The 27,027-nt window shown below is 30.7% G+C and overlaps 1 protein-coding gene across 1 annotated transcript; it reads left to right on the top strand.

The window, feature by feature from the left end:
• The first annotated feature begins 6,031 nt into the window (after window positions 1-6,031).
• Window positions 6,032-6,955, top strand: LOC119684364. Its single transcript, XM_038098392.1, has 4 exons — window positions 6,032-6,209; window positions 6,308-6,446; window positions 6,522-6,641; window positions 6,705-6,955. Exons 1-4 carry the CDS (start codon window positions 6,054-6,056, stop codon window positions 6,809-6,811), a joined length of 522 nt encoding a protein of 173 aa, XP_037954320.1. The 5' UTR covers window positions 6,032-6,053; the 3' UTR covers window positions 6,812-6,955.
• Window positions 6,956-27,027: the final 20,072 nt, after the last annotated feature.

The raw sequence follows: 27,027 nt of genomic DNA, 5'->3' as shown, positions 1-27,027 counted from the left end.
AGTTCATAATTAGCTTCGCGTACCTTTGCACGTATGTATACGGGGTATACGGGAATACCCTATAACGCATTTTCCTATAACGCGGTAGATTGGTTCAGCGTTATAGGAAAATGCGTTATAGGTGTATTCCCGTATACCCCGTATACACACGTGCAAAGGTACGCGAAGCTAATTATGAACTGTACAAATCCCCGCGTTATATGGGGAATACCCATGTTATACGAGGGATTGAAATCGCGTAATATGAAATATGAATCGCGTATATAGTTATTCATATTACGTATTAAGAATATGTTGTAGTCAATCTGACTATAAATATTTATTTTTCTACTCAAAATGGATAACATATTCGTTTTTTTTCTTCCTATAATATGACAAATGCCTTACTACATGCGATTACACACGGAAAGAATTCTTTCGTTAAAGAAAGCACAATATTTTCTGTGATTTTGCAGTGTAAAACTTTAGGATTGCTTAAGAATTCCACTGCCTATTTGGCTAATAGTTGTGGGATAAAGTATGCACTAATGATATATATAATTTCATTTTAAATTGTTGACCATTTATTAACTAAAATGTCTGGTTAAATGCCTAAGCCGTGTTGCAGCGTGTTTAACAATTCCTCAACAGCTTTCCCGACAAATTCCTTTAACAATTACACACAAATTTGCAGTCACTTTGGAATAACATCATTAGCAACGCACCAACAAACAGACAACCGAACAGAGACGGACTCACGGATATGTGAAGTCACATTCGGAACAAAATATGCCGTGCAAGCAACTCTTTTAGGCAACCGTGATCTCAGCAACATTAACTTTAGCCATTCTTTGGTGTCGTCTGGGCTTATTGTTGCTCTTTCAGTTGTTGTGTTGCTTGTTCTTCTCGATGTTGTTGATGTTGTTGCGCATGCGAAACGCACATTAAAAGTTACACTGTCAATGCCAACGACAAAAATGCGCACAAGTGTAAAACATCAGCTGTGGCATGTCCAACCGTCCTACAACCTACAATGATGCAGACGAGGCCGATCATGCCGATCATGTATTTGCATTGCATACATACATGTCGGACGACACACAATAAAAAACGCCACTAAACGCAATAAAGGAAGGAGAGAAAAACAACAGCAGCAACAACGACAACAATGTTGTTGCAACAGCAACTAAATTGCGAATTGCACAAAAAAGAAAAGAAAAAAAGAATGCAAAACATGTCGTCGGGATGTACGCCATGCGACACAACGCGGCGGTTGATCGTTAACGAACAAAAATCTTAGTGTATTTTCACTTCGCCAGGTCTGTCGGTCGATTCGTGTTGTGGACGATCGTCGGTACGCGCACAAAAGGGGCAGCAGAAACATCAAAAGTGTCGGTCATTAACGCCATTAAACCAGTTTTGACATTTTAATTAAACTGCACATGATAATGCGTGCGTTTTTTATTGCGTCACTAAAATTGATCGTAAAACATGTAAAGAAAATATTAAACGTTTCGCGATCGGATCGTCTCTCTTTCTCTGTCGCGTTCGCTGCTTTACATTGTGTGCGCACTGGTACACTTAGAAAAAAGTATAGCTAGCATATGCTAATTAAATAAATATTTATGACATAAGTAGTACAACAACAGGAAGAACTGCAACAACCGTAAAACAGTGGGTTGCATTTGCACAGTTTAGCAAGATGAATGGATAACGGTTCTGCCTTCGAGCAATTTTCAATTAGTTTTCTCAGTGTGATATGCTGACTTTGCCTCGTAGGTGCCTGCATTTGATATACGACAAACGTTTTAATCGCATGAGAAACTTTAATTAGATTCACTGGAATTAGTTAATAAATTTTAATTAGAAGAAATGCTTATTTATGGAACTACGATGAAGTTCATGTTGTTTTTACTAATCAATAGAATTATGTCGTTAACAATTCACTTCCAAAATTAACTACTAAATAACATAAAAATCTCATATTCTATTATTATAAAAAATACTAAACATCTTGCGTTTGGAGTAACTTCTAAAATAGAATAATATGTAGTATCACATATTAACAAAAACTTAATACTCCAGTTATTGGACAAAAGTCTTTGAACACACTATAGAGCAGCTGTCATATGATCAGCAGGCACGGGCTGCTTTCTTGTAACCAACTATAAAATTTGCCACAATATGTTCTATCCTCACCTCCTCCAAGAACTCTTTCACGCATTGTTAGCCGCTTATAATCCTATTGGAATTTCCTGGACATGACGTTTCCTACTCTAAATCACAGCAAGTAAACTAAAAAATCAACCACAAGGTAGTTCCATTTAAGTCAATTCTTAAACAAGCTGTGAATTCCGCTAATTTATTTTTGTGACAATACGCTTCAAGTTAGATTGTGTATATTTTGTGATCGTAGTTTCTTTTTCACATTTAGTGTTCCCAATTCTCCATGGTCATTTCCTTTATAACCTGGTTGAGATCCTAAAGTAACGTGCTAAATTATTAAATTGCCGACAATTACTTTGCTTTTGAATTTTAAAGCACAAACTAGTTATCATCATCGAGTACACAATAGTTGTACGATCTTAAACTCTTTCAATAAGTCCCTTTATTAGCCCGGATTCTAAATAACTTAACAGTTATTAAGAATCTGGAATTTTCATTGGAATTTCCTGGGCATTTAACTTCCAGCTGTAGGTTATATTACCAATAAGAAAGGTGTGCTTGTTTGCAGTGAGCTATAATATACATCTACCATAAGATGATCGATCCCAACCTCCTTCAACTATGTTATTTAGGATTGATAGCGACATTTATCCCGTTGAAAATTCATTGGCGTCAAGATTTCTGCATCTGCTTCTTTACAGCAACATATAAAATCTGCCACAACATGTTCTATCCTAACATTCTTCAAGGAATCCCTTACGGATAACCAGCTGCTGTAATCCTGTTAAAAGTTCTTAAACGTCGAAACTTCCTGGTTTAGTTTATATCGCAAGCAGACTCAAACCGTTACTTTGCAACTAAACATAGAGTTAGCCACAATGTGTTTTTCTCTGAGCAAATTCTCATATAAGCTAGGGACCTGCTCTAGCTACTAAGTCTACTAAGTTACTTTTTGTGACTATATTCGCATTAAATTAGATCGTATATAGTTCGTGATTGCAGCTTCTTTCTCACACATAGGGTTTATAATACTCCGAGCAGGTTTTCTCTAAAACACAACTGAAGGAACAAAGTATGAATTACTGACAAGAAATAATGTCGTTTCCGTACTTGATTACTGTCTTTATGTAAGAATAGCTTGAATGTTATTTTTGAAAATTTTAAATATTTTTTAATATTGAATCAAAAATATTATTTAATAGATTTTTAAAAAAATTTAAAAATAATTATTTACGAATAATTAAATACAATAATTATTTCCAAGACCACTGATGATGGGTATTTGGCAATATTCGAAACAGCTGTATGGTCAGCCAAAAATTCAATTAATTAAAATAATATAAAAAAAATAAAATTTTTGTTGTTGTATTTCACTACTGCTCGATAAAAACCTCTTTATAGATTTTTAATATTTTGTTTAAAGTTTAAATTTTATTTATATGAATAATTGTATAATTAAACAATTCAGTACTTACTATATAAGTATTTAAATTTCAAAAATATTTTTATTGATAATATTCACCATTAACTTTATTAACATTAAATTTATTAGTCTTAATTAACTTTAAAACAAGGTAATAGTCATTATGCTGGTCTTAATTAAGTATATTAAACTTATTAAATTATAAGTAGAATTATTAATTATTAAACAATAAATAATAAAATTTTGTTGTCATTATTCACTACTGTTTGAAGTACCCCTCTCTACTAAAGCAATAGTTTCTCGTCATAATTGACTTGAAATATCAAATTTAAATTTAAAATCAAATTTATAAAAATTAAATAAATTATTAAATTAATATTTAAATATATAAAAATTTATTAATTTTTTATTAAAGCCATCAGGAATGGCCTTAACATTTTTAACGCTTTGCAAATGTAATAGACTTGGTACGGCTTCCGTCCGTTTCCTTTCATTGGTACGCTTGCCATTTGCCATTAAGCGATTAAAAACAAAAACAAAGCATACTTTTCTGCTCGATAGAAAAGAATTTTCGAATGAGAGCAAGCAGAGTGAGTCCCGAGTCCCGAGTTTCAAGTTTAAATCTTTATTTATCTTCTGCTTAGTTGACCTTACCGCTGTGAAAGTGTTTCATTTATTTAATGTACAATTCTCCTAGACATTTTAATGTTTGGACTTTTAGTGCTGGTCCATTTTTTTCTCTATTTATTTTCTTTTTTTTAATTTTCCGAGTAGAAAGTTTGTATCTTTTTTATGGTCTTTTATAAAGTGCGGATATAAGCACAAATTTTTTATTTCTATGTTTATACTTGTACTCTCGTCCATTTCAGTGTTTGCTGGTCTTTAATCTTTCGATTCAATGCAGTTTAAGCATGAGTTTGGTTGTGTGGGAAAGACACGAGGTAAGCAGCATAATAAAATGCAGCAGACAATGTCCAGACTGTACAGACAAAACTGAATAAAAAAATATATGCGATAGCAGATTAAAAATCTTGCCGAGGACCGTGATTGCATTGATACTAACGTCAAAGGCTTTACCATTTAACGAGTGGATTCCTTTAAAGTTTATGTTTGTGTATCGCATTTTTTTTTTTGATATGAAAATGTTTATTTTATGAGTTAAAAATTAAACGAAGCGTGTTTTATTAAAATTTAAAAAATTAAATAAAATTGCATATTTCAACTGTAAATCAAGAGACCGAGAGAGAGAGTTTGAACATGAAACTCATATAAAATTGGTGGTCTGTGTTCATAATCAAAATTTTAATAATAACTTTTTAACATTGACTAATATGCAATAATAACAAATTACGTTCTTAAAAACATGAAAAATTTATTAATATTATTTTTACCCAGTTTTTGCTATGTTATTTGGTTTAATAAAAAGTATGGTTAAAAAATTAAAAAGTATATTTAAAACAAAAAAAAAACAAACACAAGCAAAATTAAGGAAACCAAAAGACAGTAGCAGCTTGAGTTGGTCTGCCCGAGCTGCATGACGAAATTCTGCTAAAACGTTCCATGTGGCGCTGACCGAAAAGGCGGTACATGCAACAAAAATTTCACAAAATATTGGCAAAAAAAACTGTTGAAGTGTTGATTTTTGGTAGTGGAACTGAACGAAAAAATTTTTGCTTAAATGATTGATTTATGAATCCTACTACGAAGTCATGTGTGCTTTGCCTTATTAATTTACTTCATGCAGCACTTCCATGTACCTACTTGCTGACAACGTCGGAACGCCGGTGACAGGTTCATGTTTATGCTGGAAAGTACACGTAAACCTGCAAGAGGTACTTTACATATATGAAGAAAAGTAATGAGTAGAATTTTAAATGGCTTTAAAAGAGATTCGGTTCTCAAATATGTTTCAAAATAAAAACAAAATCTATAAAAATTCTGCTGAAAACAATTTTACTTCTTATATACAAAATCTTAGTATTAAGTTGATAATTCTTGTATGATTATCACAAACCTAACTTGTATCTATTACTCAATATAATATCCATATTCAGAAACTGATAGTAAAGGCATCTTATCACTTGCGAGAGTTCAAATTTTATATAAATATATTTTTTGCATTTTTCCATTAGGGACTGTTGTGAAGCCTAACATTATTTAAAGTTTTCCACGAAACATATCACAGTGCTAAATCCGTTTCAGATAAAATGGTAATCTAAATGCTCAATCCACCTATATTATATTTTTCGATATATGGAAAAGTAAGAAATAATAATAAATAACTCCAAAATCATATCACGGAATCTAGAACTGTAGATACACAAAACCATAATTGTACCACATATATACAATATATGATTATAGAAAAATATTCAAACGTATTATTAATGAAATGAATATATAACTTTGTCATATTAATATATATCTATATCTATATATATATATTTTTTTTTTAAGTTAAAACTAGACAGGTGTTAAACTGAAAATGGAGCCTTTTATAATGGATATTGACAGAAGTCTTGACGATATCATTACTGAAAAAAAGAAGCGTAATCGTGCCAAAAATCAACATCGTGGGCGCCAGTGCAGAAATGACTGGAAAGGTTTCCGTGGGCAGTATAAAAATCGAAAACGGCATCGGGTAATTAACTAAAAGAATTATATTTGTTATATATATTGTAAATGCATATATAAACCGAAATTTTTTTTTAATTTTAGTTCTTTATTATTTGTTTATAGTCGCCCCCATGCCCTGGTTACGTTATGGTGCACAACCTTCATCCTCAAGTGGATAGTAAAGAACTCAAAATCGTCTTTGAAGTATTTGGACCTATTGATATGTGTACTGTACATTACAACTTGTACAAGAAATCATTGGGTAATACAATTATATATATATATATATATATATATATGTAAAGTTATAAATAATTATATACAATTGTACATACAGGCATGGCACATATAATATTTAAGTTTCGTAAGCACGCGGAGAATGCCATACATCAGTACAATGGTGGAAAACACTGTGGTAATATGATGTTCCTTAAGGAACCATCCTATACAGAGAAGAGTGAGTATATTATATATATATATATTTTTTAACATTTACCAAACATTTATTTTTTATTTAAAGATGTTCTGGAATCGTATTTCTTCAGCAAACGTCGCCATGATCAGAAAATACAACTTGAACGTCAACGTGACCGAGAAGACGATAGATGGAGCAGCGATGACAACTAATAGATTCAAAAACAATTATTTAAAAATATTTCATTCTAATTGACTTAATTAATTAGAACGCATTTTGTTTCATCATGTATTTCTATACTTATAAAAAAAAACATTTTTCCTTTACAAATTAATATTCTAACATGTTAAATAAGTACGAACTATGTACTATAATAAAGTACTTTGTGTTAATTTTATATATTCTATTTTTATTAAATTTACTTAATTTTAAACTTTTTATGAAAATATTAATTCAGGTAAAACATTTCAGAGTAATGAACCTTTAAGATAACAACAGGTTAATCAATTATTTTTTAGAGGTGTTTGACTATCAAAAGTTTCGAAATTGATAAACGCTTCAACGATGTTCCAACTCTTTGAACTGAACTACTTTAAAAAATTCAATTAATATCAGCTTTTTGTTTCAGAAAGTTTATACTCCGATCTTAATTGAATTTAAATAGGGGGAAAAAAAATTATTAATCAGTTTATATATAAATATTTTTAGGAACACATGTCGTCCAATGAAATAAATTATTAAAAATAATATTAACTGTAAGTTAGTCAGTGATGCTTTCAGGATTACTTTTCAAAGCATTTGTATCATATAGGTATATAATTTATCAAGATTCTTAGATATATATTTTAAAATTGGGCGATATTTTTATTGGAATGATAATAATATTTTCAATTCTAAAATAAAACTCAAAAATTTTAACATTCATCCATTTTAAAAGTAATAATTGAATGTTTTGTCGTATTGAACCTTGAACTTGTAAAAGTTTGTCATATTTAAGATTATAATTTAATTTAATTACTATTTACTAGTGCTTCCCATGAAATTCTGCTAGTTTAATTTTTAGTTATATTTTATAGGTAATTAAAAAGAATTTTCTTCAGCCAATTAAAATTTATTGCTGCTGCCACCATATTTAAGACAAAACAATTTTATTTTCATGTTTTTTGGTACTCAGCCCTATTAATTTCATTTAATAACTTCTAACATAAAAAATGGTAAAATTCCTAGACTATAATTATACCTTGAACTTTTCATTCACAGTTCTTCCTTCTAACACTCTACCTTCACTGAATAATAAGTAGTTTCACACTTTGATGGAACTTGTAACTATTATTAATGGAAGGAATTATGTACTGATTGTTCTTATATGATTTTTAAGATTAAATTGTAAAATAAATTTCAATACATAGAAAATATAATACTTCTAAGTCTAAATCTCAAGAAATCCTAATATAGGTATGGTAATTTGTAGTAATTTTTATGGCAGCTGTTGGTGAACTAAATTCAACGGATTAATAAGTCTCGCTCTACACTGATAACTTAAACTAGTTGAATGTGTTTTAAAAAAAGAAACACAATCTATTTTTATTTTTATTATTTATTATTTTACTATTTTAATTATTTTATTTTATTTTTATATATATTCTTTTTCATTTATAAATTATTTTTTTTAGTTTGAAATTATTTTTTTTTATTATTAAATTATTTTTTATATATGTTTTTTATACATATTTTATATATATATTTTTTATATATATTTTTTATATATATATTTTTTTTTTATAGAGAATGTTGAAGTCAGTGTACTGACTTTAGAAAGCACAACGCGACTTATTGATTCTATACACTCCATCTGTTGGCTTTGTCCTTCGGAAATTCTCCGTGGAACAGTTACATATTTAATGCCTTTCGATATCTTTCAAGAACAGCTGATTTTTAAACTTGCTTAGTCGGTGTAAACGCTAGATTTCATTAAGACACCATAAACGAGCTAAACCTGGTTTAATATATTAAGAGAGAAATAGCCAACTCTCAAAACCTTAAAGTTCGTTAGTTATGTATTAGTTGGATTTGTTTTTAATATATATATAAAGTACATATATACTAAAAAACATGCAAATAATATATAGTACAACAGTTGATTTTTAAACTCGTTTAGTCGGTATCAAGGCCACGTTTCATTTAAACACGTTACAGGAGTTGAAACTGGTTTAATGTGTTGGAACAGACATCGCCAGGTCTCAGATGCTTTAACGTTCGTTAAAAATTATTTATTCAAATATACATATATACTATATATATCTTTTATAATTATATCTATAAATATATCTTTTATATATATAGACCTATATATATCTTTTTAAAAACAGAAAGTTAAGTCAATAAAAATTAATTAATATATAAGGGTGGGTGGATATATAAAGGGTGGATATCCCTTACACAAGTAGGGTGCCATAAATTTAACATTGAACTATAAAAACTTATATATTTTTGTTTTTTTTTTCTAGGTTTGTCTTATTTTCTTATTCAAATTACGAAGTAAAAGTTTTAAAACTAAAAGTAATTATTGTTGTTATTGTCTTCTTCCCCATAACTGCAATTGTTACTATAGTTCTACGTAAGTCAAAAGTTTTGATTTTGTTTTTGTGCTGTAATTTAAGCACGTAATTTAATGTCTACAATTAAAAGTACAAAGTTTAAACCCCTAATAGTATGCAACGATTATTGGTTAACAATTCCAGCAGTAAATAAGTTATAGTGAAAGGAGTTCATTGTAAATGGATATCCTCAAAGTGATTTATAACAAATTTTAAGGTTTTACCAGTACCCATTCTCCACGTCTACATGCACTTCTTTTCATTCCATTTCAATTCTTCTCCTTCTAGGCTTTTATTTTATTTTTATTTTGTTGGATTTTTAAAATTTAATCACAAAAATGTTTTTAAAATTTTTAAAAGCCAAAAATTTTGTCATATTTGATACATTAAAACACTTATACATATATATTTATCTTAATTTTGTAAGGCAATAATACATCAAATTAGGCAGCAGCTTGCACAAATAAATTTGCCAGATAATAAAAACCAAACCGCGCAAATTAAATAAATTATAATGGACATTGCAAAAACCTAATGAAGCTACCATAAAACATAATTCATCTGATTGCTGAAGAACGGCACAAACTGCACCGCCAACTCTGACTCCAATAAAACAAATGTTCATATATAAAAATTCTTTCCAAAAAAAATTTAAGGACATTATTTGTTGCGTATACAGAAAAACAGAAAATATACGCGACAAATTATAACGAGGAATGATTTCATTTTCGAATATTGCAGTTAGCTGTAAAGAATATGGACGCTAATAAAACCAACAACAACAACAAGAACAACAAAGAGTACAGGAAGAACCAGTATGAGCTTCAAAACTGTGTACCAATAAAAAATACCGAACCAAACCAAACCAAACATTTTGCACAATTTGTGCCTCATTGGTCTCAATAACAATATTTCATTTCGCAATGGGTGAAAAGCACATTATTTCTTCTTCCAAAGCCAGAACTTATGCCAAGACGCATTACCACTACTTCTGCCAAACAACCAGACATACCCACATATGCCGTTTACCCGCACTCTCTGTGTCTCTCTGAGGAGATGAGTGTGTTGCCGCTGTAATTGATGTTACCGAATGCCACTAAATTATCAATTGAACATAAATTTCCTCATTACGCGCATAATGCGCACCTTTGCTTGCAGTCCCCAGGAGCGGCCACTGCCAGGATGTTTCAACAAACTTCATATTTGTCTTTAAAACTAGTTATCTCTCTTTTATGAATCTTCTTCTGCAGTTCCAGTACTACTTTAAAAATATTATTATCCCCAATGCTATACGTTGTTTATGATAGTGCATCTTAGTAGATTTGGTGTCCAATGTGCACTGGCTGCTGGCATTAATGTCTGCATTAGTGCATCATTTGCCATTTCTCTGCTCAACAGCAAATAGTTTGCTGAGGAGGAAAATTATTTGCGGATAGTAAATTTTGAGTTATATTTGGGAATTACAAGATTTACAAATTTTTGAAAATAAAAAAAAAAGAATATAGATGAAAACAATGCTTCAAATGTATTCAAATAAAAGCAAGAGATATATATTTAGAATTCTATAATCGTGTCTTGAAAAAGGGGCGGGCAATGCAATGGGTTAGTATTTAATGTAAATAAATAAATTGATCATAAAAACTTAAATTTTTCAAACTAATTGTTTAATATTAAAATTAATTTAATTTAATTAATTTTTAATTATTTGTACTCGATGATTATTCAATTAAATATTAATTAGGTTCTATACGCCAGAAAGAATATAAAACTGTACTATTAATAATGCCTCTACAAAAGAACAATATTGAAATTTAACAACATAAAAATATAATTAATTAATTCAACAATTCTACAGCTAGTCTATGATTTTGTTCTAATCTAACACAGTAAATAAATTTATTAATGAACTCTCACAGCAAATTAACTGGATCCCTAGTTTGAACATATAAGTCAAGTACTTAAGTTAAGTCAAGTACTAATTTTGGGTTTCAAATTTGGCTGGGTAAGAGTTCAATTTTTGGTACTTGCAGTCTAAAAATCGAAGGACGAAAAAGGTCCCAAATCGTTTCGTGGTCTACTTCAGCTAATCCTTCATTTCAGTGGGACCACTTGTTGGATGGTGCGCTGTACCAATACACAATATTTATATGCGGTCTCAAAAAACTATATCCGAATAATTAAATATAATAACTATGACAATAGGAGATACGAGGATTGTATGGATTTATCAAAAGAAAAAGTTAGAATCATCACAGGATATTGTGAAATAGAACAGCACCTTACGAGGCTAAACATATATACGGATGCAAACTGTACAGAATCTATAGAGAATGAAGAGTCAGCCGCACATGTGCTGTAATGTATATCCTTATTGAAGAGACAACAAAACTCTATAAAGTATGTTTTATAATCCTTTTTATTGACGCAATAAGGCTTAGAGATATACTCTGAACCCAGAAGGGGACACAATAGACATGAAGGCGCAGAGCCACATCCACATCAAATACAAGAAGTAATTCCAAGAGCACTGATGATGGGTATTTGGCAATATTCTAAACAGCTGTATGTTAACTAAAAATAACATACAAAAACTCAGTTAACTAAAAATAAAGTTTTGCTGTTGCAATCCATTATTATTTGAAATCTTTCTATTGAATACAATAGTTTTTATTAAGTAAGTTAGAGACATACTCTGATCCCAGAAGGGCACCCGACAAACGCAGTGCCACATCCCCTCTTAATAATCAAATATAAAAAATAATTTCAAGACCACTGATGTGTATTTGGCAATGCAGCTGTTCTAAAAGTTAACAGTTAACTAAATATAATAAAGTTTTGTTGTTGCAATTCACAACTATTCGAAACCTACCAATTAAATACAATAGTTTTCAATATCACTATCGTTATAACTGATGCCAAAATCAAATTTTAAATTTTTAATCTTTGGATTGTGGCCATTAAAACCAGTTTCTTAAATAATGTAAATTTTTTAAATTAAATTGTAAAGGAATTGTCTTCCTGTCAGATGTTAAGTAGCATTAAGGACCTAGGCTGTGGCGAATACTTCAAATATGGTAAACCTAATACGAATGTAGTATTAGAATGAATCCCGAAATATAAAGGTTATGAAATGGATGACTACCTAGGCAAAAAAGGTAATATATTATACCTTTTGGGAATAGAAAAAGGACCACTGACTTACTAATGCATTAAAAGTCATTCAAGCTTAAAAATGGCTAATTGATTTTATAGATCAAGAATCAATAAAACCAACCACACAATGGCTTGGTCATGTAGCGAAAAGTGAAAATGCATCAGTAAAAAAAATTATTTTAATAAACCAGATGGCAGACGTCTAGTTGAAAGACCAAAATCTCGGTAAATTGATAGTTTTATTGCTGGTTTGAGAAAGTCAGGAGTAAAAAACTTTGAAGTAGTTGTCAATAGTCGTGAGAAATAGAAGATTTTTATTTGAAATGTCAAGACTGTTTTCATCAAAAAAAAAAGAAGAAAATGATATAAAATGTGGCAATTAATTTTTTTTGGGATGTCAAAAACTCATTTCTGGAAATATTAAATATCACATTATACTATTTTTCATCACATAATTTCATTTTTATTAAAATAATAATCGTTTTTTAATAAAGTTTAGTATTTTTATTGAAGCTTATTTTGTTTTTCTTTAGCCTTTATATTGATATAAAATTTTTAATGCAATTATTTCAAAAAACTATCGTAAATAATTTTTTTTCTATTCACTTTATACTTTTAAAACTTTAATACTTATATCGTAAAAGAAAAAAAATATCAATAAATTAAATTGTTAATATATAAAACAAAACGGTTAAGTTTTAAACTCGAACTTAAGTCGCAATTGACCCGTACATAAAGTATTTCTAAAAAAGTCGTGCTTCCATAAATATGGCATCGTGAGAGCATTTACTCTAAAGACTAAGTTCCAACTAATAAACTCAAGCATAAGTTACGGAAAACGTTCTTAAATGATCCTAAATAACAACACACAGACCAACAAACTAGCAGACGAGCCGACAGACCAAAATACTCGTAAGCACATTTGCTTTATGCAATTTAAGTCACTAATTGAACGCTTTACATGACACATCAAATAAATCACATAATTTCTAGAACGTTACACAAAAGAAGATGCAGTGCATCCAAAAGCATTGTTACTGCAACATGCTGAGCTTGAGCTACTTTTCAATGTAAACGCTACATAAATTTTGATGGCATTATTAGTTTTATAAAGCAATATTGAGGTCAGAACTTAACATATGTGAAAGGTGAGAAGAAAATAATTCAATCGCAACTCTTTATGTAATGGAATAAATTTTTTTTCCCATTGGAAAAAATATCAGGGATATCCAACGGGGACTATTTGAGTGTCTACAAGATCTAGAATTCGCCGATGATGTCCAGCTGTTAAGTCACAGACTTACAGCAGATGATATCCGCCATAAGCGAACGGCGAGAGGATACAGAGCAGTTCAAAATGTGAGGTTGTATATAAACGGTGGAGAAGAAACTCTACTGATTAGTAAACTCTTTTATCTACTAGAGGGTTATACATTTTGTGAGTCCAATAGAAACGTAAATATACCGTACTTGTAATTGAGTTTTTAATTAAGTTTGAATCAGATAAATCAATTTAATACATTAAATAAAATTATTAATTATTTATTTAACATTATAGACTTTTTCTAAGAAGGATTTTTAACATCAATATTTTAATACTATTTTTTGTCAATCATATCCAAATTTAGTGGTTCCAATTTACTTTAAAATTCATCTATCTAATTTAATTTTTTAAAAATTTGATTATAATAAATAATGACTTAACTACATAGCATATATTAGTGATATGTAGCGTCTATGTCATAGTCTCACTGATCGACTCCATATTCTAAGCGCTCCTTGGAAACATCTTAAGTACTTGGTACTCAATGAGCATCGAATGCAAGGTGCATGCGCGCCACCATATTTATGCCGGTAATATGCCATAAAATATATTAAATTCACAATAAAGAAGTATTAAAAAAAATTTATATTGGTCGATGTACATAGGGCAAAAGCAAAAAGCCAATAAAAACGAAATTGCACAATCATAAAGAAAACAGCAACTATAAATGGTTACCTTGCATGCCTCCTGACTATACAGACTACACAGGCGCTGTCTTCTCACTACCTTGAACGGGTCTACTGCAGCTTTCGTCCAACGAGTTACGCACCGAAATTGTTTGGTGTTTATTCGAAAATTGTGCGCGTTTGTTGGGACAAATACCGTCCTTGAGTTGTTGGCTTTCAGTGCTATTGTCGTATATTTCAACCTGCAATGAGTATCTATGTACGTTTATTAAAAATAGAATACGATACTGACACAGTCTTTATGACTTTACTAACTGCTAGAAAATATTGGATTACGAACTTAAGCACATCATCAATTAAACTATTCGTCGAAAATTATTTGTCTAAACAACAATTCAGAAAGTCATTAATTTGTTGCTGTTTGTTGAAATTATAGAAGTCTTAAGTATTTAAATTAAATATTTTATGTATCTCTCCGGATAAACTATATAGATTTCAAGTAACTAAAGATTCAGGATAGTGATTAAGATGTGAAGCTTGGAGTTTTTGTTAATGGACAAAATGATTTTATTGAGAGAAGTCAATATTTAGGAATATTTTTTATGTAATTCAAACTTAAGTTCATGGTTCGTGGTATCACAATGGATCATTATTTCTGCTTAAATGAGTTTTGATAAACAAGGTTGCCACTAGACTAAAATATATTAATACTGTAGTTATTATAGCATTCTATTTATGTTTTATTTATTCACTAGCGCGCTTCTAACAAAGATACCCACTCCAAGTACATATAGAAAGTGCGAAGAATGACTACTTTTTTCATAACAGAAGTCGTCATAACTATTCCGCTGAAGATATTTTATACAATTCTGAACTTTCTTCAGATTAAATGTTCTACTTTTCAATTTTCAGTTGTCTCTGCGGTCAGGGTTAACACTACATATAGAAGGTGGAACCTACATAATTAGTACTACTATCCAATTATATATAAGCTTACCGAATTACTAATGAATATTGATTACATCATCTTATCTACAACTTTAGACCACGGATAGAAAACTAATCTCTTGTCAAAATCGAAGCTCTATAGTGTTCAATTGTAGTGAATGGATACATATTAAATCTGGGTTGATACTCACACACACTTGATAAGCCAATTTTATTTAAAGTTCCGAACTACTGCAAGAATCCGTCGAGTACTAGTACTGTACCTTAAAAGTTCTAAATTATGCAGATATAAATCAGATATAAGTACATATATTTAAAAATAGAAGGCTCAGGTTTTTATTCTGTAGTTCCGTGTCTTATTGAGACCATTATTATTTTAAATACTTTAAATTTGCTTTTAGGGACTACCAGAGGTTCTACATTTGAGATACAAAAATCATATCCTATCTCCTGAAGAAACATAAGCCTAATTGTCTTTGACCTGTCGAAAGAAATCATCCTACGTTATCTTTCGTCTGCGGCTGGCAAAAAGCAGGGATTGAAACACCATTGAAATAAGACCCAACCTGGTTCCATGTCGTCCTGTAGTTTAGTGTCTCTTTAGGATTGATATTATTTGAAGGATTTTTGATTTACTTCTATGAACTATTAGACGTTGTATATTCGAAGAATAAAAGCCATATTCTAGCTGCTAAAGAAACATTAACCTAATAGCTGTTGACTTGTAAAAAATGACATCATTTTTTGTCTGTGTTGAAAAATGCAGATATTGAAACGAGAGGTGTCAAGTCTCGCTAGTTAATCAGCGCGCTCTTTCCCTGCTATATTAGTATGGTGAGGAACCCAAACTGGAGCCACCTTGGAGCTACTGGCAGTAGGTTGAAATAACGTCCACATTAGTGAACTATGTTGGACGAGATACAGACTACTGAAATAGTTTTGATATTTGTCAGACTCTCATTGAGAATACATATTCTTTTCATAAAATTTCATATATGGTAAGTCTTATGATAAGTGTTAAAGTCAAAGCTTATATAGTTCAAGTCTATCATTAAATAATTATACATTAGAAAATATTGTATTTCAATGCATGTATAATTTAAATTTTAGAAAAAATATTTTTATTTTTCATGTTATATATCTTTATTTTATTTTTGATATCTTCCTTTTTTTTTATTATGTTGAGGCTAGTTGAGTCAGTGCACTTGTGCACTTTTACTCTCTATTAACTGCGAGGCTTCTTCATATCCCCTCTCTACTCCTTGACTAGATTATTGTTTATCACTACATGAGACTAAGCAATAATTGACCTCAGATCTGCATACCTCCCCGAGGAACCTGAAACCATTCTGAGATTCGATAATGCGGTGTTGGTAAACCTGTCAGTTTTCGTAAATAATAATTTCAGGGCACTATCCTTTATGTATTTTTTGATTGGATCAATCTTGAAGTACCTGAGGCTGTCATTTGTCCTAGTGTACAATGGTGCCTTGAAGAATCTTCTCAGAGCCTGACTTTGTGCAATTTCTAGCTGGAAAGTAATAGTGTAGTTTTATTAACTTTTTTTTTCATTTCGTTTTTATTATTTTTACTATAATTTTTTTTTATTTTATTACTTTTATTGTTATTTTTGTACTCTTTATTTTTTTTTTGTTTTTATTTCTCTATTATACTATTGTGTTTTTATTTTTTAATATTTTATTTTGTTTATATTTTCTTTTTAATAATTTCATATATATTAATATTAATTTAATATTTATCTTGATATTTTATTTTATTTTCGTTATCTCTATTTTATACCAATTTTAAAATATTTATAATTATTAATATTTATTATCATTTATTAAACTTAATATTTTATGCATGCGTCGCGGGTTAAAGAATCCGCAGTCATTTCCGCTGTCTGCCGATGTCCTTTGACAGGAATGCATATTTTGCAGCCATTTTTATTTATTTGAGTGAACACTTTGACGACTCCAGCCATTTTCCAATTCAATTATTTGCAATTCGTTTACAGTTAAATTGGTTAGGAAGACATTTCTTCTCGGTAGTAGCTCCCTAAGGATTTTTCTAGTTTAGATTTTGCATTTAAGAAAAAATATTTAAGTTTGAAGCTTTTAAACTAAAGTTGTAGTTGATATGACTTCAAAATATTATGAGATCCTTTGAAAGGAAGCACTCAAAACCTTATTCATCATATTTAAATTAATTTTATTTGCTTTTTATAAATACAAATTTAAATAGATAACAAGAATTAATCTCTTATTGAATTATAGATTTTTTTCGGGAAATAATTTTAACTATATCCTTTTGCTCTGCGACTACTCGGAGGAAAATTTTAATTTAAGTTTGTAAACAAAAAGTTGTTTGGACTACTTATATGTTATGATATTCTTATTCTTATTATTATTAATTGTTAAGTAAATAAGTTAATAAATAGATCGTTCCAAATTTCAATATTGATAAATATATGACGGAATCCGAAACGGTTATATGGTCAACTCAAAAACTGACTTGATTGAAATCAAAATTCTTGCATTTTTTTTTTTGGATTCTTTTCGAAGATAGATTTCTTGTTCTAGGACATAAAGACTTATGGTAATAAAAACACATGAAGACATACTCTCTTTTAATGAAAATTTAGTATTCAATTTGAGAGTATAGACAAAGAAGTGTATTTACTCACTTATACCACATTTCATGTATAGGTTTTAGTTTGAGCTTATCCTTGGGTTAGCGTACCTTATAAAGCTCAATATTGCATTTAATAATGTAATGTAATGTTGAGCCTTTTCCGAGTTAATACATTTGGGCACTTTTACTCTTTAATAGCTGGGCGGTTTCTGCAGAGTCCCACCCATCTCACTGACTAATTTAAGTATTCCTCATAATCTTCCTGATTATTCAGTGACTGATCTAAGATCTGCGTACCGCCCCGTGCGTTTAGTAATTATTCTGAGATTAGATAGTGTTAAGTAGCACTAAAAAATGTTTTTCTTATTAAAGTTACTGGTTTAGTAATAATATGACTTATAGTGTTTTAAGGAAAATTTATAAAAAAATAAATTATTTGTCTCAATTAGTGCAAATATGATGAGTTTGTATAAATTCCAAGTAGCCAAATTTGTTAATATTTTGTTTAAATGTAATTTGTTGCAAAGGCGTTATCTTCACAAATCATATAACCTATAAAAAAATTAAAAAAGTATATTAAAAATAATATAAATGAAACCATAAAGTCTAAGCTTGAAAAATCAACCGGAATCGATAGCAAAGTGCACGAAACCTTCTTCGCAGAGTTCAATTATGAAAAAAAAAACACAAAATCAAAAGTACTGCAGACAACCGCCTGTGGAGATCTATCATCAATAAATTTCTGGTATAAACATTTTTTACTCCATAGTATATACATAACATAGTTAGTTTCTTTTATTTGGAACAAAATGTCATTTAAAGCACAAACATCCCACAGCGAATCATATGCGTAAAAAATGTATCATGTCCGGCGACTGCTCACAAAACGGGGTTTGTTAGGTAATTAATGACCGGTCATCATTTCGCAGACGATTCTGTTATCAAATTGGAGTATATTAATAATTCTATATACATACGTACTTACGAACATGCAGACATAGTATGTAGGTATGTATAACGATTTATAGCAAACGGAATCATGCATTTAAAATTCAATGCATTGTTTGTGGTGTATTTGATTTTTTATGATTTTTTATAAATATTTTTAATTTTTTTTTTTGAAATTTTTTATAGAGAATTATTTTTTTATTTTTCATACACGAACTGCGTGTGCAGTCTGCGAAGTTGTGATTTATTTGTTGGAGATTTTTTTATATATATTATTTTTATTATAAGCGGCGGCGGCGACGACGGCGGCGATGGCGGTGATGGCGGCTTCATGGAGGCACACTATAGAGAGTCTCTATTGAGACACATATTCATATTATATATAAACTATATGTTTGTGTTTATGTGAAATATTTAAATTTTAGCATAAATTTTTTTTTTTTTCTTTATTATTTTTATTATTCAGATACAAAGTTTTTATTTAAATTTTTTTTTTTTTTTGGTTTTTTTCTTTCAACAATATTGAATGTTCATTTATGATATTTTGCATTGAAGGCCGCAATCTGTAGCACAATAAATTACCAATTATATTTTCATTTCGAATTTCTGTTGTTGATTGCTTTGCTTTGCAAAGAATTTACTGGCAAGCCGAGCTCAACGCACTGGCGCTCTTGTCACACATTGTGCATCCTCAATGAGTTCGGCCAGATTTCATATGCAAAATGCGCAAGGAATCAAATTAACTGTTTAATGAAAGAGTGTTTTATGTGCATATGAATGAGCATTCCATATATCTTCTGAATTGCGAGCTTTTATTGCTAAAGGAAACAATGATGATGACTAAATTGCAAATTTAAAATGCAATAAATTTAAATCAAATACTATTAATTGTTAATAAAGCGATTGGGAGAACACTTCAAGTGAAGCTGATTTTATATATGGTAGTCGATAAAAAAAATGTTTAATATATATAAATTTATTATTTTGTAAAATTAAAAGCTTTGTGAAATAATTATAAAGTTGCTGCTGATGTGCTCTATTCAACTCCTTGCAAAACACAATACACACAGACACTGCAAACCATATAAATCATTTATGTATATCCCATTCTTGATAAATCAATGTTACATCAAAGCAATAATATACACTGGACTCATTGTCTATCCATCATTCTCTATACACCTGCAAACCTGACTCTCATAGATGGATAAAATTGATTGACTATAACATGTTTCACATATGTATATAAAACAACATTCAAATAAGCTTCTCAAATCTGAAATTCTTTCCAGAAATCAGTAAATTTGCAGGAATAAAGTTTTGAATCATAAAGACTTTATTAATGGTTGTGTAGAATAGACAATTATTATTATGTTAAGCCTTTTTCGAGTTAGTGCATCTGGTCACTTTTACTTTATGATAGCTAGGGGGACCCATCTCACTGATGAGAGGAATATGAGCATTCCTGATAATCTTCGTGATTATTCAATGATTGATCTAAGGTCTGCGTATCGCCCAGTGTGGTTAATGATTGCTCTGAGATAAGATAATCCTAATTACATTATATTAAATAATTCAGTTTTTGACATATACATAAATACATTGAGTGAGCGTGAAGTAATTTTGTAGGTCTTACAATACGCAATATAATTGAAAATCCTAGCAAAACATATATCATTTGTGATGTTAAGAATTCAAACTGTCAAAAGCGTGAACTTATTGCTAAAAATATTGAGACAGTGAATTCAGGTGTAGGAAATAGGCTGGAGGTCATAACAAGTTTTGCAAAAACTCCGGTATAACCCGATCCATTGGTATTTTTATTGGGTAGGGTATAGGGCGCAGGTGACAGTCAGTTTTACAGAAAATCAGGTATAATCCGATCTATTGGTACCCATTGGGTAGGGTGCAAGTGGCAGCAACTTTTGCAGAAACTTCGGTATAATCCGATCTATTGGTATGTCATTGGTATCTTCATTGGGTAGGGAGTAAAACACAAGTGGCACCTAGTTTTGCAGAAACTCAAGTATAATCCGATCTATTGGTACCCATTGGATAGGGTGTAGGTGGCAGCAACTTTTGCAGAAACTCCGCTATAATCTGATCCATTGACATGCCATTGGTATCTTCATTGGGTACGGGGTAGAACGCCAGTGGCAGCAAGTTTTGAAGAAACCGAACCATTGGTACCCATTGGGTAGGGTGTAGGTGGCAGCAACTTTTGCAGAAACTTCGGTATAATCCGATCCATTGGTATGCTATTGGTATCTCTATTGGGTAAGGGGTAGACTGTACCGGGAAAACAATTTTAAGCTTCAATGAAACAGGCAATATGTCAATTCCTTAATATATCTTCAATTCCTATAATAAAAAGGTACTAAGTGCGAAGCCAGAGTGTATTTACACCTTCTAAAGAGTGTCAGGCAATAACAAAGTAACATATTCTTACTCCTATGACCTGTAACTATTACATTAGTCATATGACTTAATTATAAGAGAGAGAAACGTTGTGAAAGTGCCTACCAATCACTACAGCGATTCTGTCACATAACGGATACCGAGCAAACCTTAACATTTGCTCTGGTTTTCTCGGATCGTAGATGAACCATGTCAAACATGCAGTCAGACAAGTTTGCTCATTGCACCATCTTATATCCATAAGATCCAACATTTCAGTGTGGTCTTATGACGTATATTGATTCTCATTAATTGTTTTAAAGTGTAGCATATAACAAGACTTCAAAATCGCCGATTCGCTGAATATTATAAATCCAAACTTTTCACACTACCAATGTACTTACATTAAAGGTACTCACAAAAATTCGCACTTACCGATTCTAAACTCCACATGAAGAAGTTTCCGAGTTTAACATAAATGTATTTAGCTCCTGAGTGATGGAAAATGTGAAAACTCCAAACGTTCCATTGTAAGAGTAAGGCAACTCACTCTCACAATGGAATAAAGTTAAACAGGCTGGAAGATTCATAAAATTTTGTTAAACCCCCCTTAGTATTTTTTGCCATTAACTTTTTATTACTATTTCTTGGTAAGATATTTAAACCCATCATTGTGAAATAGATTCAATACTATAGTGATAGTACGTTTTGGGTTGAGAAACACTGGTCCAGAGTAAATTTCCTATTGTCAAGGGTATGTATATAGCCTATGGCTATATTCATACCTATAGTATGTTTTGCTTACCGACTATATATTCGAGAACTCAACGTATTATTATATATACATACATGTCAAATACATAATTATTTTCTATTTATTATTTTTTTTTATATTTTAATACATAAATGAATAATCAAAAGTTTAAGCTCATAAGTCCTTAAAAATCTACACCTGCTTTCCCTGCATTTATGTTAGATGTGTGTGACCTTATTTGGTACGTGAATGTGATTTACATTGTTTTTCTGTCACAAATTTATGTTGTTGTTTTCACTTAAATTGGTTCATAATGTTATAGTGACTCCTTGTTAAGGTTGCCATGTCAAAACGCCCATTATACCACGCACCACTTCACTTTAATTTTTTTTCAATAAAATCAGAAAACGTTTAGGCTGTTAACATTTAAGGTTGACTAAGTTCTCTAAAAATGAACACGATGGCCATTGAAAAGTATACTTAGAAGGGCAGTTTCAATAGTTTTTACTTTTTTTAGCAGGGTCAAAGGTTAATGGCACACCTGCCTAAATGCACGTGCTTTGACTTCGATTAGTTTTGAAACTACTGACCTGTGACTTTTGATATATTTAATGGCAAATTTTAATTAAAATTAGGTGTAACATAATCTTAAAATTATTAACTTAATTAAAACACTTATAGATATAAATTTCAAGTTTATATTTTTTTTTTTTGGCATAGACTGAACACTATTGATTCTTAGCTAAAGATACTCAAGTATCTTCACTGGACTCAGTGTAAGTCCAGTAGTGCTCACACTCTTACTCGTATATGTGTATGATGTGTTTTCTTGTAATTTACACCGTTTTAATTAAAAAATGCGAATTGTAATTTAAACAGCACCACACATGCTGCTCCTAACTCTTCGAGATACAAACTCGACACACGTATAAATTCTTTATTATCAATAAATTGTGCGCAGACAATTGCACATTGTGATTCATTACACGAAACCGCATTTAAATTAATTTTCTTTGCAAAAATTGCAAAAAGCCATAAAAATACTTGCGTAATTAAAAACGAAGGATATCGTGGCAGGAAATTTATGTACGAGTATTCCATAGATAAATATATTGCATATGCACTGCACTTTGACTTGAAGTTCTTGTAATGCATTTGCCACAACAGCATTGAACACTTCACCGATTAGTTGGATGTGAGCATGTCATGAACTCACAGATTGCATAGAAAAAGTTGATGGATGGATGGATGGATCAGTGGAATCATTCTATCATAGGATAGAATGAAATAATATTTAATTGATATTATAAAACTGGCGATTTATGCTTGTTGTTTCTTTGTTTTCAAGGTAAAGATGAATGTAGCGCACTAGGTATTAAGTGAATCCTTATGCTTTAATGGCCCTTCAATATAACTCAAGTTAAATGTTAACTCTAACACGATAAGCATAACAATTTTGCTTTCTTTAATTGGAAGTATGGCTATAAATTCTGAAGCATTTGTATTCTTCCTACTTGCATTCAAAAATTGATATCTTATGGCTGTTTCCTTTTTAATGATAGTATGGATTATTCATTACTTTATGAAAATTACTCTTATTAAAAAAAAAATTAATAAGTAAATATCTCTCTGTTGAAGTCTTTATTTAGAAACTTTATAGTCATTATAATCATTATAACTATAAAATTACAATTATACATATATTAAATAAAGGTGATCATTTGCCTGCCTACTTCCACTTCTTTGCTTGAGTTAGTGTCTAAAACAACTTTACTCAACAACATCAGTGATCTACTGTAATAAGACCACTTATCAATTATGATAAATTATTCAAATGAATTTAACGAAGTATAGTTTGGGACATTAGGACGCATGACATCCTTAGAGACCTCAAGATTGATCCCAACAAAAAATACATAAAGCATAGAGCACTGAAATTATTTGCGAAAACTGACAGACTAACAAACACCGCGTTATCAAATCTCAGAATGGTTACAGGCTCCTCGGGGAGGTGTGTAGATCTGAGGTAAATTATTGCTTAGTCGGATGAAGTGATAAACAATAATCAAGTCAAGGCGTAAAGAGAGGTTTTAAAAATATCTCCAGTTAAGAAAGAGTAAAAGTGCTCAAGTGCACTGGTTCAAATAGAAATAATTAAATAATATAGTTTGACGCTCAAAATATGAGTATTAAATTATCTAAATTCGGTGGAATGGATGTAGTCGGTATTCATCTATCCTAGGGGTTCTTGCGACAAATGTGATAGCAAAACGGCTAAAAATCGCTGATTAAGATACGTGAAAAGTTATCTGTGACTGCACCAACCAATCAACCAACCCTAAATGTGACTTGATTAGAGATTAATCTAGGTAATATATACCTCTGTACCAGGATTTTCAAGTCATATCAGTACTATAACCGTACAGGTTACAGTTATTTCAAGTATTCTGAATACATTTGAAATGTGAAGAAACGCTGTGACAAAATTTTATAAATTTTAAAATCCTTCATGTATTCAATTCGAATTTTTATGTATATTTATACGTATATTCAAATTGAATGATTTTTTAAGTTAATTTTATGCACGTTTCTAAACTAGTAACAAAGATAATTATTTGAGAAAAACAACCCTATGCGAGTCTTTGGCAATCAAAGATCAAATGAATGACATTTTTTTTTCTTTCTCCTAGCCATAGCTAAGCTAAGACTCATTAAAATTAGTTTTAATCCTGCCGGGATAAGGCGGTGCCCTTTCTGTAAGGCAATTACATTTTAGATTGCGGAATCAGGATACAGTGTCACAACAATGTAGTCTGTCGTTACACTGTATCCTTGAGTCCTTATTTTTTACCGTATTGTTCCACTTTGTTTTTATAATATCTGATAAATTCATTTCATATATGTATGTATATCTTGAATAATTAATTACACAATAAGGTTTCCGTCTTATCAATGTCCAATAATATACTTCAATGAAAGAAGTATGCTGTATAATTACTAAATCTTTAACTAACTTCCTCTGCTTCCATCCACAAAGGATGGATGCCGTCATAAATTGTTTGCTCATAAATTCTGTGATCTGCTTTCATAAACGATTTCGTTAATTTGTTATTGCTATTATTATAGTCAAAATGATTTGTTTCCTTGGGAACAGATAAACAAAAGCGTATAAACATCCAACCAGACGGACAGATATGCAGACGAAATGGACATATGGATGCATATGGAGACCGGCTCGATTCTGTGGGCTTTTATTGTATGAATGACTGAACGTTTAAATGATTGAATGCACAATTGTTTGGCTATTTCACATATTCATGAATGCACATTTCAAATGCATGTTCACATATTTAAAATTGTTTGACCGATGTCCCGGCTGCATAATGAAATATTTTTGCATGCAGAATTGGTTTAGTTGCATTGCAAAAACAAATCGAAGCGAAGTGCCACTGCACCCCGAGCACTCATTGCAGTTGCCATGCGTAAAGGAATTTCGTACAACGAATTTTTCATTCGGTCGGTCACTCCAAAGAATTTTACAACATTTTTTTTTGTTCTTACCAAATTTTTTGATAATTTTTTAGTGTTCAACATTTTTAGCGCTAATTTTAGTTAATGGTCATTGTCGTAAATTACATTAAATACGATTTTAACACGATTTTGCACACGAATTCTGCTGCCAAAAAGCTTAAAAGTTATTTAGTCAACATTTTCGCTCGCCTGCATGCACTTGCATGCATGTGCATGTGTACACATGTAAGGTGTATGCCCCGTCAGTGGGTGTTGCAAAATGCAGTTGCAGGAATTGATAACTGCAGGTACTTGCCTTCCTATGAGTGTGGATGTGTGTGGTTCCTGAAATTTATGTAAAATTTTCTGCACTCATGCAATTAATGTCAACTCAAATTAATTGTCAAAATATTTAATTTTGCTTTTTAATAACGTGTGGAACTGTTGGTGCCACATGTGGTAAAAATAATTACCATTTTAAGCAGTAAAAGGTTGTATAGTGCGTTACTAATTACTGTATTACGCCTACAGAAGATTTACAATTTTAAAAATTAAAGTTTAATACGAGTATGAATTTTAAGTAGCAGAATGAAATTGTACATCCCAATATTTTTAACTATTTTAATAATATTTTATATATATTATGTTGAAGCTATTTGAGCCAGTGCACTTGAGCACTTTTCTCTTTATTAACTCGGTATATCTTCATAACCCCTCTTTACACCTTGACTGGATTATTGTTCATCACTTCATCAGACTAAGCAGTAATTGACCTCAGATCTACAGAAATATTGCTTTGCAGATTCATTAAAAATTGTTTATTATCAAAGCAATCTCAAAATCACTCAACTTGATCAATCCATCGAAGACGATCTTATCCATGCGTCTTTTTTATCAATGCTGCCGACTGCTTCGAAATGATGGTTCTTTTATCCAACATTATGAGGAATTATGGAATCAAAACGGTTTATTAACTATTTGAGGAGGACTGTTTGCCATCACTTTACCTTACCTATGCATCTTTTTCTTCCAACTACCGTGTCAAACACCTTCTTCGATAGAGCATAGTTATACATATCCACAATATGACCAAGCCAGTGAAACCGTTGGGTGTTAAGTGAATATTTTTTGTATTGATTAAGCTGATACAGCTAATGGTTCATACGGAAGCAATATTTGTAGCCAGTTCCTAGAGGATCAAAGACCTTATAAAAAGCTTTTATGATACATATAAAATCGCAAGTTGAATAGAAGACCTATAGAGCCTTAGTTTTATTGTCCGAGACAAAACTGTACATCTCAATTAGCTAAGCTCATGTATTGACAATGATAATATTTCGTTTGATTTCCAGGTTGGCTCCTTTGTTTTTGAAAGTTTAGTATAACAAGGAAACTAACCAGCTGTTTATGGAGGAAGTTTTTGAAGATCTTCATCTAATAGTAGGTATACACTTAGAATTTTGTGTCTACTGTGGCCTAGTGCATTATAGTTGGTGATCAAGTATTTCAGTGACTTTAGATTCTTTTTTTTTAGAGT

Source organism: Teleopsis dalmanni, chromosome 2, assembly GCF_002237135.1.
Source record: "Teleopsis dalmanni isolate 2A chromosome 2, ASM223713v2, whole genome shotgun sequence".
NCBI classification, from domain to species: Eukaryota; Metazoa; Arthropoda; class Insecta; order Diptera; family Diopsidae; genus Teleopsis; species Teleopsis dalmanni.
This window is presented reverse-complemented; position numbering and strand designations above follow the sequence as displayed.

Coding starts and splice junctions, on each gene's coding strand:
- LOC119684364 (XM_038098392.1), top strand. CDS start 6,054: ATGGAGCCTTTTATAATGGATATTGACAGAAGTCTTGACGATATCATT. Junction 6,210..6,307: donor AAAATCGAAAACGGCATCGG/GTAATTAACTAA, acceptor ATTTGTTTATAG/TCGCCCCCATGCCCTGGTTA. Junction 6,642..6,704: donor ACCATCCTATACAGAGAAGA/GTGAGTATATTA, acceptor TTTTATTTAAAG/ATGTTCTGGAATCGTATTTC.